This window comes from Marmota marmota, unplaced genomic scaffold (genome assembly GCF_001458135.2).
Source record: "Marmota marmota marmota unplaced genomic scaffold, marMar, whole genome shotgun sequence".
In the NCBI taxonomy this organism is placed as follows: Eukaryota; Metazoa; Chordata; class Mammalia; order Rodentia; family Sciuridae; genus Marmota; species Marmota marmota.
The window spans coordinates 22171824-22184244 of record NW_026000037.1 but is presented as its reverse complement, the minus strand read 5'-3'; the positions used below and the strand labels follow the sequence as shown (position 1 = coordinate 22184244).

The following is a 12421-nucleotide window of genomic DNA, read 5'->3' as shown; positions in this document are numbered from 1 at the left end:
CTCGAAGTAAAAAACCTCTTGAATGGTTTAATGGTGGATTGGAGAAGACAGAGATCAGTGAATTTAGAGATAATCAACAGAAATTGCCCAATCTAAAGAACAGAGAGAAAAGAAGAAAGAAGGAAAATACAAAAAGATCCTCAGGAACTTGAGGGACAGTAGCAAAAAGCCTTATATAAGTTTAATTAGAATTTGATGTGGGTAGGGGAAAGGAGAGGAGAAGAGAGGGAGGAAAAGAGAAAGACAATTTTTGAAGAAATTATGGTTAAATTTCCTCAAATTTGGTTAAAAATAATAACAAGGTAAGCAAACCTCTAAAATACAATTCCTTAAATCAGTATACATATTTATATGAAAACCTAATTCCTATAAAGCAAATTGCATATGAAGTAAATTTGCATAAATACACACACACACACACATACACACACACACACACACACACACACACACACCACACACAGCATCCTGCATTAAAGTCTGTTCTAAAATGAATCCACAGCTCATGATTAATCTGTTTTCCTAAAACGAGGTTTGTTCCTTGGTTTTCTTAATGAACAAGTAGAGAACCCTCAGTGGCTGTAACATCTGCTGCTTTGAGAGCCAGCCTGCAGGCCCTAGGCCAGGGAGCAAGGAGAGAAGCAGTTATTTGGGGGCAGAGGATGAGGCTGTGACCATGGTTTGAGGACCAGTGAGGGGACCTGATGCTCTGAACAGGGTTGAGGTGGGAGTGGGGACTGACCTGAGGCCAGGTCGCAGAATGGCGTAGCCCACAATGAAGTGCACCTTCTCCAGGTTGGACATGGGTCGTTCTGAGATGGGGCCATCAAGGTCAAATGGCTCCTCTCCGATGTTCAACTGGCTGGCCACCTTGAAGCCCAAAGATGGCCATTAGGATAGCTGTGATTCTCCCCATTTGCCAAGGAGGAAACCAACATGCGAGGATGGAAGCCATAGCTTGGGAACCCTGCGGCAGGCTGGTGGCAGAGCTGGGAGAGGACTGAGTCCCCTGGCCCTGGGCTTACCTGGCCCGTGATCCTGGAGGACCGCTTCAACTTCATGGAGGAGATGCCTTTGGTTCCTCTGTCCTTTTGGCTCAGTTTCTGTGGAAAAAGTTACCAGAGGAGTGCACACTTGAGCAGTCCCTTGGTGCTGCTAATCCTACAGCCATTTACAGTGGACAAGTGTCCCCCTCAGCCATTTCCTGGCCAATTCATAAAATTGATGGGGAAGGATTTGCCCCCAGCCTTTAAGTTTTTTTGGTCTCCTTAGGCAGGGTCTGCAGCTTGTCATGATGGCATCATGAAAGCTAATAGTAGGAGTCAGCTTGGGTCCGGATCAGCCCAGCTCCAGGACTGGGCACCATCTCCAGCTGGGGTAAAGCTGGGGTTTGGCACAGGAAATGAATGTGAAATACATGGGTTAAAAGCTCTGTGAGGGCAGGCAGAGCTTGTTTGGCCCCACTCTGTGAGTGGCCCACAATGCAGGTATTAAATGAACACATGCGGAAAGGAAAACCTGAGCTCCAACCTCTGGGAAATCAGATCTGTGTCCCTCTGTGTCCACCCTTCAGAAGAGCAACAAGGCTCGACTGCCTCTAAAGAGTCCTTTCCTTGAGGGTTCATCAGCTTCCCAGGTGAATTCCAATTATTACTACCCCTCAGCATTCCTGCCCTGTGTTCCTCCCCACCCCACAAGGTATAAGAATTCGAAGATCAGACATTGCATCTTCTTGCTTTCCTTCTTGAATTACTCATCTTGGGGGAAGCCATATTGTAAGGATGCTCAGGTAGGTCTGTGGAGAGGCCCACATGGCATGGAACTGAAGCATCCTGCCAAGAGTCATGTGAGTGCAACGTCTTGGGAATGGACTCTTCAACCCCAGTCAAGCTTTCAGATGACTCCAGCCCATCTTGACAGCTTGATGGCAATAATAAATACGTACTGTTTTAAGCTGCTATGTTTTGGGGTGATTTGTTACACAGCAATAAATATCTAATATGCTCTGTAGAACTTATGTCTCCAGAGGTCAGGGAGTTAGGGCTTGAGCCTGGGATGGTTTGGCTATGCAATTGGGGCTGCAGAATCCCTTAGATTTCTATGCAGTTAGTCTGTATGTGGGACCTCCCAGGTATCAGTCATCTGGCATATGGGGGACTCTTGGATTCCTATGGCTGGTGAACTCCCGAGTGCTGTTATTGCTGTTTAATTCCTTTGGACTGTTCTTGGTTAGTTCCACTAAGTTACCTTGTGAAACTGGGCCTTAGAAAGGATGTCTGACCAAAAATAGATGAGAATTAACAGGGAAGGATAGAACATGGGTCAAGAGGTTGGTCTCTAAATTCAGCAAAATGGTTTCAAAGTAAGCTCCCACACACGTGTTCACTGTGATTTTTGTGGAAAGTTATTTTACTTCTATTTCTTTAGCTTGAAATAAACATAAGGATCCCTACCTTGTAGGGTTAGCCCAACTGAAAATTAAATTAAGAGAAGCCACTGGCACACAGCAGGTTATTAATAACATTTCTTGTTATTATTATTGTTGTGCGCATTTGAGTTAGGCTCAAGTCAAACTGATATTCAGAGTCCAGGGGGCCCTCTCCACTAAAGATTGTGTGATTCAAATAGGGAGTGATCCTCAGTTCACAAGTTCTTGAGTGCAATTCAAAACTGAAAACACCTGGGTGCTTGGGGACTGGGCTCATGATTGATGTTGCTGAGGGGGCTCCAGGTCCAGCTTTCTGAGGCCTGAGACCTGGTGGATACCTGCCTACCATCCTCACACCATGCACCTGTGCAGATCCATGCTGTGGTCCCCTGGGTCCGTTCTCCTTGTCCAGTGTGTTGTGGATCTGCTGCATTACTGGGCTGCCACTCAGACTGTTCTTGGCATACAGCACTGGCTCTGGAAGGTCACCCATGAACCTCAGTATGATGTTCCACATGGCCAGGGCAGCCTGGGGGAGCAAAACAGAGGGTTGGGTTGGAACTCAGTCTCAGTACTGGGGCCCACAGTATCCCAGGCCCCTTCCTTATTCCCTCAGAACCACAACTCAAACTCTGGGGTCTGGGAGTGGTATGAGCCACCAGAAACCAGGGAACCATGGTTACCGAGTAGTCTGTGTCATCCTCATGGTAGAGTAGTGGGTATCGTAGGGGCCCCTGGATGTGTGTGTGGGTGGCTGATTTCTGGAAGTACGTCACAGCAAACTTGGGAAAGGTGTACTCAGCCAGGCCATCCACATCCTCCTCTGGCTCTTTCAACATGGGGACTGTATCCAGGTCAATCTCGGGTAGTTTATTCTGGGTCTTCACTTCCAGATCCTGGGGCCAGTGAGGAAAGATGGATCATTTTAGATAACAACCAAGCTGTTGACTAGTTACCCAGTGGGATGAGCAGTGCTAGGGTATAGGGAGCTTTAGAGAGGTCCATCTTGCTATCTGCCAGTAAAGTTATATCCAGTAAGGTTACCTAAGATTATATAAGATCAATATAACCTTTAGTAAGGTTTAGTAACCTTACTGAACTCTAATTTGTGTAATTTGTCTCTAGCTTCTTTGAGATTTTTCTAAGACAAGCACATTATTCTGCAGATGAGAGTCTTATTCCTTCCTGATCTGTATCTGTTATTTATTTTTCTTGTCCTATTGCATTGTTTAGTTCCTCCAATACAATGTTTAACAGTGGTGATGATAGTGGGCATTCTTGGATTGAAGAATGCCTCTGTCCATCCAGAGGAATCCATGCTCCTAGGCTGTTTTCCATGCTGGCCTGGCCCCACCAGGCTCTGTGACTTGGTTGACATTTTCTTGCCCACTTACCCAGCCCCCTAGTGTCTGAGATCTTCACTGATATAGTAGGCCATCATATGCATGACCTTGAGCATCCTGCTCTGCAGACACAGGACCTCTATACTCCTACTTCCAGCCCTCCTCCATACCTCCCTCAGGCCCAATAGGACAGGGACAGGGCTTCCCCTGAGGAGGTGATCCCAGCTCCCACCCCACCCCTGACTACACAGAGTGAAGGTACAGGAGGAGGGCTGAGATTTTGAATACCAATGGAGGGAAAGTACCTAGGTCACTGGGTCTTGGGACCCAGAGCAGGGTATAGTGAGGGTCTATAGGACAGCCCTGGGACACTGCCCTTCCTACCCTCTTCCATATCCCCACCACCACCAGCCTCAGACCTCACATCCTCCTGTTTCAGGGTTAGTCCTCTCTGCATTTCAGCTTCCCAGTTATATTCTGCAAAGCAACAGCCTCCAGGCTCCACATATAGGTGGGAGGTGCTGCCTGATTGAAAGCTCCCTAGCATTCATTTACACAGAAGAGGCTCCAGGATGTCTTGTAGGGGAGAAAGCTGCCTAGCTCCAAAGGGTTGACCACAGAAATGCATGCTGGTTCCCCTTTTCTGAACAATCACCCAGGGCTGCAGAACTTCCTTGGCCACCCACCCTGGCAGCTTCTTCAAAGAAGCCAAGGGGTTGATTGAGATCAGGGGCTGGGCAGGTTCTCCCATTTCCCTCTGGGGTTGTCTTACCTCAAAACCAGTTGGGGCCTGGCCTTCCTGGCCCCCAATCATGGATGGAAGGAAGCCAAACACCTTCTCCACCATTTCTGTGTCAGTGACAGTATCATAGATGGACTTGCGCTTCTTGGAAGGGAGAACATTTTGATTTTCACTCTTCTGCTCTTTGACCGGGATGACCAGAGGTCCCTGCATACACAAGCATTGGGGAGAAGGTGACTTGCAGGCCCAGTTGGGCTCAGGGGACTCAATTCTGCCTGCCCTCATAGGCCAAGTAACTTTTAGAAGCCAAGTAAAATTTGTCATGCAGTTATTCATCCAAATCAATATATTTTGCCCCCAAATAACAAATTTTCATAGTTAGGGTAAGTGGAGATCAACCAACCAGAGCTTTTCACTTCCCAATGATAATCAGAGGTCTAGGGATTTACAGTTGCTGGCTTGACCTCCAAGGTACCACCTGAAACTCCAGGGAGTCCAAACCTCAGCAGCAAAACCACTACTCAGGCACATGGGGGGGTCCCCCTCATTCAAAGGGCATCAAGAGTCTACCAGGGAGGTCCCCAGGGTCAGAGTGTTTTTACACCCAGGCCAGGGACACTCAAGCTCAGGAGCATGCTCCTGACTTGTCTGAGGGTCTCTTCTTTCACGTGCCCTGTTTATTGTAATGGTAGTTTGTACAGCAGACCCAATTTCCATCGGAGGGCAAAAGGAAATGTCATCCAATCCACTCTGCTTTATCACAAAAAGAACCAAGCAAGAAGGAATGAGGCTGAGTCTTAGGTACCCTATGGAAGAAAGAGGATCACGCAAGGGCGAGATTTCAAAAGGCAGGAGCATGCATCTTGGGGCTGCTCTGCTGGTCCTTTTTCTTCAAGCCTTCTAGAAACTCAACAGCTCCCCTTGGTGTTTCTCTGTCCCCTGAACTGTCATGCACCATCCTATTACCAGGGATCTTTGAACAGTGACCCTTCCACAGCTCATCTGGCTCAGGTTTCCCATGTCTTTTAGGGAAATTATCACCTGTAAAGAAAGGTCCCCAAGGCTAAAGGGAAGAGACCCAGGAGCTTCACTTCCAGGTTCTAGGAATAAGGTCATCATCTGGTTGATCTGATGCCTATCCCCTGTTATTGTGAGCCCCTGACTGAGTCTTCCCAGAAGATGTGAAGAACCCTGCTGCCCTAACTTTGGACAAGGAGAAGAAAGGGATGTCTCTTGTCCTTTCTAAATTGCAACCCAGAAGATGCCTCCTAATTTGCTTCTTGTATTCTTGCTGAGTTCTCGAATAATTAGAACAGATTTAAACATCTTGACTTGAGAGTGAAGACTTTCCAAAGGAGCTTCTGGTGAGAGCTCTATGTTGCCATCCATTTTTCCCATTTGCCCTCAAACACGTGGACCGTAGCCAGTGCCACCTGCCCAAGATGCTGGGTGACCACCTACCTTGGCTTTCCGCCTCTGGAAGCTCCGCCGGGCAGCCATGCCCCTGGCATGTGCCTGAATGGTCACTATAGCTCTCCTCTTGGCCTGAATTTGCTGGCGCACCAGGTAGCCCCTGCAGCGGGCCTGCAGCTGCACCATCCTCTGCCGCGTGGCCTGGAACTGCCTCATCAGCAGGTGGCTTCGGGCAATGGCCTGCAGGCGCTCAAAGCCCACCAGGATCTGTGGAGGCAAGAGAGAGGAGGGTTCAAAACCAGAAGGCCCCAAGGAGGAAACAGACAGCAGCATTGCCCAGACCTTGCAAGTTTGCTTTGTAGTCACCTGCTTTTTGTTATAGGGCTGGTGTGAAACTTATACACACCAATGAGAATGAGCCTACGAAGTGAGTGTTTTATTTGTTAAGTATTTAGAAGAGAGCCTGCCATGCAAGTAAGTGCTAAACAAGCATTTGCTAAATAGCATAAATAATTAAGTGGCCTCTTGGGGGCCATAGATGGAGTTGGCATGGATTTCACAAGGGCAATTAGAATCCAGAGTCTTGATTTTCATTCATACCTGCCAGCCAAGTCCAGCCACCTTACTGGATGTAGGCTAACACACTTGTATAGGCCTGTGACTGGCTTCACCAAGCTAATCCCCCAGGGAGTCTTTAAAATAGAAAGAAAGTAAGATATGAATAAACACCTACTTTTATGCTGCAAAAATTCCCTCGGCCACAGCAGTCCCTGAGCCCCTGGGATGAGCTTCTAAAGACGAATCAGCTCAAGGGCTTGGAAATCACACAGATTCACATTCGAAAAACCAGCTTGCTAACTGCATGCTCTTGGGGAATATACTTAACTCCTCCATGTCTCAGGCCCTTGATTTATAGAGTTGGTCCAATATTAAATGAGAAGTTGAATGTAAAGCAACAGGTCCCAAGTGGCCTTTCCATGCATATCAGCTACCATCATACTCTTTGTGAACATCGAATGCAGGCAGGCCTGAGGCCAGTTTTGCTGATGGGATCATTTTATGTCACAACCACAGTTATGGCCATGACAAAAACAAGTGATCCAGAGAGGTTCAACAGGGCATGGGCATAGCCACTCTACTTCATAGATTGAGCAGATACTCATTAGCAAGTGCCTGTGGTTAGGAGAAAAATAAGGAGTACTTGAAACGGAATAATCAATCCATTTCCTTATTTTGTTGCTTGAAAGCTGGGAAAAAGATAGTTGCTATCTCAATTCAGAACAGAATGCCTCAGACCAGCTCAGGGAATGCCCGACATTCTATAGGAAAATATTGTGAAGCCCACAAACATGGGGCTTGTGACTATGCTACAAGGAGAGCCTGGGGGTGCTGATGTCTGGTTGTTCTAAATCTATACTCCATGTCTGTTAGGGATGGGACACTTCCTGTTTGAGATCTCTCATGCAGAGAAACAAACTTCTAAATTTTGCCTTTTATTGGACAGTTAGTGATCTACTGCTCCTGACCGCCCAACCTCCTGAGCTTTCTCACCAGCTTGAAATTCTTCCTGCTGCAGTAGCCTCGCCACTCTGCCTGGAGGGTCACAGCTGCCCGCCTCTGCTGCAGGAACTCCTTCCTAAAAGGGGAAATGCAAGCCAGAGGTGTGTGACAATCCCAGGCATCTTTAAAGCCTTTGTAGAGTGAGGACTGATTTGGAAGGGAAGATGGACAATAAGATGTTAGGGAACAGGAATCCATGCAGTACTTTCTCAAACGCCTTTATAGACCAAAAAAAATGCTCAGCCAGGTTAGGAAAATGACAATTATGTCAACAACCCAAGTTTCTGAATGAAGACAGTCCAACTTTTAAAGTAATCAAGAAATCCTTCCTTGTCCCTCCCCCAGCCAAGACATATGAAATCATAAAGCCCATCTCAACATATTATTCCTTGCCAGGACCCCCCCCCCACACACACACACCACCACCTACTCTGGCCACTAGCCCAGGGTGAGACACAGAAAGGAGAATCTGAAAGTTGGTCTCTAAGGGAGACAGAGATGTCCTCAGGTAAGCTTGAATCATATAGATCTTTTATTTCACACTTAATGAATTTTATTATCCATTCTAATACCTTTTCTTAGAGACTTCCTTAAGTTTAGAACTGTAGATTTCAATCATACTAAAAACCATCTGAAGAACTTCAATATTTATCTGCCTGGGTCCTACCCAGTCTAACTAAGTCAAAAGCTTTGCTGATTTGTCTAGAATATGTGCATTTCACTCATATGTGCCTGTGCATGCACATACACACACATGCACACACATAGTTGGCCCTCTGTCTACACAAGCTCTGCATCTACAGATTCAGCCACTCACAGATTTAAAAAAATTGGGAACAAATTGTGTCTGTCCTGAACTTGTACACACATTTTCTTCTCGTCATTGTTCCTTAAGCAATACAGGATAACAGCTATTTACGCGGAATTTACCCTATGATAGGTATTATAAGTCATTTAGACATGATTTAAATTATATAGGAAGATGTACATATGTGATATGCAAATATTTTTCCATTTTACATAAGACACTTGATGTTAGCCATCATTTAAAAAATGCTTTCATGGGAAGTTGTGAACATACCAGGAACAAATTGGAAAACAAAGAGTCTCAGTAAAGAAATAAAAGATATAAAATAAATTCCCATTTCTAAATTTCCAAGTGGAAGTTTTAGAACTGAAAAACACAATGATTAAAAAAACCCTGCCGTGTGACAGAATGGAGATAGCAGAGGATGGATTAGTGAGTGAAAACATAGAACAGTAGAAATTAGCCAGGCATGGTGGTGCACACCTGTAATCCCAGCAGCTTGGGAGGCTGAGGCAGGAGCATTGTGAGTTCAAAGCCAGCCTCAGCAATGGCGAGGCACTAAGCAACTCATTGAGACCCTGTCTCTAAATAAAATACAAAATAGTGCTGGGGATGTGGCTCAGTGGTTGAGTGCCCCTGAGTTCAATCCCTGGTACAAAAAAAAGTAGAAATTACAGAAAGAAAATAGATGAAAAGATTATGAACAGGGCTCCAGGAATATGTGGAACTATAACAACAGATCTAATATTTTGTGTCATCAGGGTCATGAAAAGAAAGGAGAAGGAGGTGGTGCTAAAAAGCAACTGAAGAAATGATAAAAAAACAACTGGAAAGCTCATGAATTTGGCAGGAGATATAAACTTATAGATTTAAGGAGATAAGAAAACTCAAATAAACCTACATCAAGCTGTATCTAAGTCAAACTTCTGAAAACCAAAGGGGCGGGGAAAGACTTGAAAATACGGAAAGAGACAACACATCACTTAAAAGGGAAAAACACAGTTCAAAGGACAGCCAATTTCTCAACAAAGACCATGGAGGTCAGGAGGAAATGACACATCTCCCAAGTGCTGAAAGAAAATAGCTGCCAACCTAGAATTTTATATCCTGTGAAAGATCCTCCAGGAATAAAGAAAGAATCAAGATATTCTCAGATGAAGAATAAAAATTTAAAACCAAGAGAATTATCTGTAGATGTACCTTAAAATAATGGCTGGGAAAGTTCTCTACACAGAAAAGAAATGATAAAAAAAGAAATCCTTGAATGTCAGGAAGGATGAAAGAAATAATAAGCAATAATATGAGCAAACATAATAAGGTTTCCTTTGCAGTTTTCTAAAAGTATATTTTGATAATTGAAGCAAAATTCATAACCTTGTCTGATATAGTTCTAGAGGACAGATTTGAGGAAATTGTATTATAAATGGGAGAGGGCAAATGGACATCAAGAGAGAAACAGGTTATATACTTAACTTGAAGTATTAAAATGATGGTACCAATCAAGGACACACATATCCTAAAGAAATCACTTAAGAGGCTGAGGCAAGAGGATCACAAGTTTGAGGCCAGCTAGAACAACTTAATAAGACCCTGTCTCAAAATAAAAAATAAAAAGAATGGGCTGTAGCTAAGTGGTAGAGTGCCACTGAGTCCAATCCCCAGTATATAAAAGAAGGCTATATATACAAAAAAAATGGAATTATAAAAAATGCTTAAGTAAGTCATAGAAAGGCAAGAAAAAGAAAACAGAAAATAAAAACAAATAGAACAAATAGAAAACAAAAATATAAAATGGGAGACACAAGCTATCACATGCATAATTACATTAAATGTGAAAAGACTAAATACTTTAATTGCAAGACAGAGATTGGCAGAATAGATATAAAGTCATGACCCAATTACATACTGTTTATAAGAGACTCCCTTAAAATATACTGAATAGTTAGGCAAAAAGCAAAAAAGATGAAAAATAAATATCATGGAAATAGTAATCAAAATAAGATAGGAATGGCCATATTACTATCAGGTAAAGTCGACTTCAGAGCAAAAACCAAAACAAAGCAAACAAAACCAGAGACACAGAAGGATGTTACATGGTGATAAAAAAAGTAAATCTACCAAGAAGACATAGCAATCTCAAGTCCATATGCATCTAATAACAGAACTACAAAATGAAATCAAAGCTGATAGAAATGAAATTTAAAAGGTAAATCCGTGCTTACAGTTGGAGATTTCAACACCATCCTCTTAACAATTGACAGGTAAACAAAAATCAATAAGAATCTAGAGTTCAACATCTCTACAGACCAACAAGATTTGATCTACACTTTTAGAACACTTCACCCAACAATTCTGCCCAACAAGAGTGGAATCTGTGTTTTTATAAACACCCTCAGAACAGCTACCAAGATATATCACATCCTAGGCCGTGTTGGAAATCTCAACAAATTAAATAGAATTTAACTTATATACAGTTGTATCTCTGACTACAATGGAATCAAGCTGGAAATCAATAACAGTGAGATAACAAGAACATCTCCAAACACTTGGAAACTAAACAACATATTTTGAAATAATCTATGATCTCAAGAGAAAATTTTTAAATGAACTGAATGAATATAAAATTATAACATCAAAGCAACTGAAAAACCCATAAGTTTCTAGTGAGAAAGTAAACTGGTACAGCCCGCTTCTTCAAAAACAGTTTGGTGGTTTCATTAAAAACAAAACATGTTACTAACATTTGACCCAGCCATTAATTCTTGGGCATTTATTCCAGAGAAATGGAAATTTAGATTTATACAAAATCCCTTCCCCCATTTTCTCATGCCTGGGTTTCCAGCTCATGACCTTGCAGTGGGGCTTACAAATCCCTTGGAGTGATGGAGGTGGGGTGAAGCAGGGGCCTTGCTGATGTGCTAACCCTAGAGTGAAGTTCAAGTGGAGTCATGTGTTGCTGAATGACAGGTGTGTTCTGAGAAATGTGCTATTAAGTGATTTTGCCATTGTGCAACCATCATAGACTAGATAGTTGATCCTTGAACAACTTGGGGTTAGGAAGGCTGACCCCCTGCACAATTGAAAATCCAAGTATAACTTGCGACTCCCCACAATAGCACAAGAGGCAGCTATAATTTTTAAACATATGATGAGTATACAGTTAATTTTATGCAGTTATAATTTAATCCTGTAGTCTTATGTTTACAATTCTCTCTTTTTTTTAAGTTGTAGATGAACATGATGCCTTTATTTTATTGATTTGTTTTTATGTGGTGTTGAGTATTGAACCCGGGGCCTCACGCATGCTAGGCAAGTGCTCTACCACTGAGCTGCAACACAGCCCCAACATGTCTCTTGATGGTGAATGGCAATATGTATCAACTGAGTTTATTTTTGTATGTTTTGATATTTGTGTGTGTGTGGTACCAGGGGTTGAACCCAGGGGTGCTTAACCACAGAGCAACATCCCTAGCCCTTTTAAATTTTTTTAAAATTTTGAGACAGGGTCTTGCTAAGTTGTTGCTTAGGGCCTTGTTAAATTGCTAAGGCTAGCCTTGAACTTGTGATCCTCCTGCCTCAGCCTTCCAAACCACTGGGATTATAGGCATGCAACACTGTGCCTGGAATGTTTTGATGATTTTTAATGTTTTATAACAGATTTTTGTATTTTAGATATTAGTAAGTGATAAAAGACTATTATCTACATATTTTTATGTACTCATATTTTTCTTAATTTTTTGATATTATCTACGATCTGTCTATGAACTATGTGGTTCATATTTGAGTTCTTTCAGATCGTCATAAATCTCCAAAACACCAATTCTGCATGTCAGTGGACACACGTAATTCAAACCATGTTGGTCGGGGGTCAACTGTATTTACTGAGACCAAGATGGCTGTGAAGTCACCAAGTGATACAAACTTATGGACCACTGACATAAATGCAAAATGTTATTATATGATGCATGGCAGTACTGATCAGGAAGAGAACAGTGAGAGGATTTTACCCCCTCTAAAACTAAACCACCTCATAAGCCAAGCCCATATGCTCTTTAAGATGATCAAAGCAGAACATCAAAATGTAGTTGAGAGCAGAGCAGATATGTGGTCTGGTCCCATCTCTAATT

General features: G+C 43.1%; 1 protein-coding gene across 4 annotated transcripts in view; it reads right to left on the bottom strand.

The window, feature by feature from the left end:
- Myo7b (myosin VIIB) overlaps positions 1-12421 on the bottom strand; it is a 78729-nt gene that overhangs the window by 19347 nt on the left and 46961 nt on the right. For all 4 annotated transcript variants that reach the window (XR_007350874.1, XR_007350875.1, XM_048812144.1 and 1 more), the window contains exons 20-26: positions 7478-7562; positions 5975-6193; positions 4544-4720; positions 3112-3324; positions 2793-2957; positions 1026-1103; positions 743-870 (exon numbers count right to left, since the gene is read on the bottom strand). Coding sequence is in view for 2 of the 4 variants with exons in the window: in XM_048812144.1 (XP_048668101.1) it covers positions 743-870; positions 1026-1103; positions 2793-2957; positions 3112-3324; positions 4544-4720; positions 5975-6193; positions 7478-7562 (1065 nt within the window). In the remaining 2 variants the exon portion in view is untranslated. The remainder of the gene's footprint in view (positions 1-742; positions 871-1025; positions 1104-2792; positions 2958-3111; positions 3325-4543; positions 4721-5974; positions 6194-7477; positions 7563-12421) is intronic.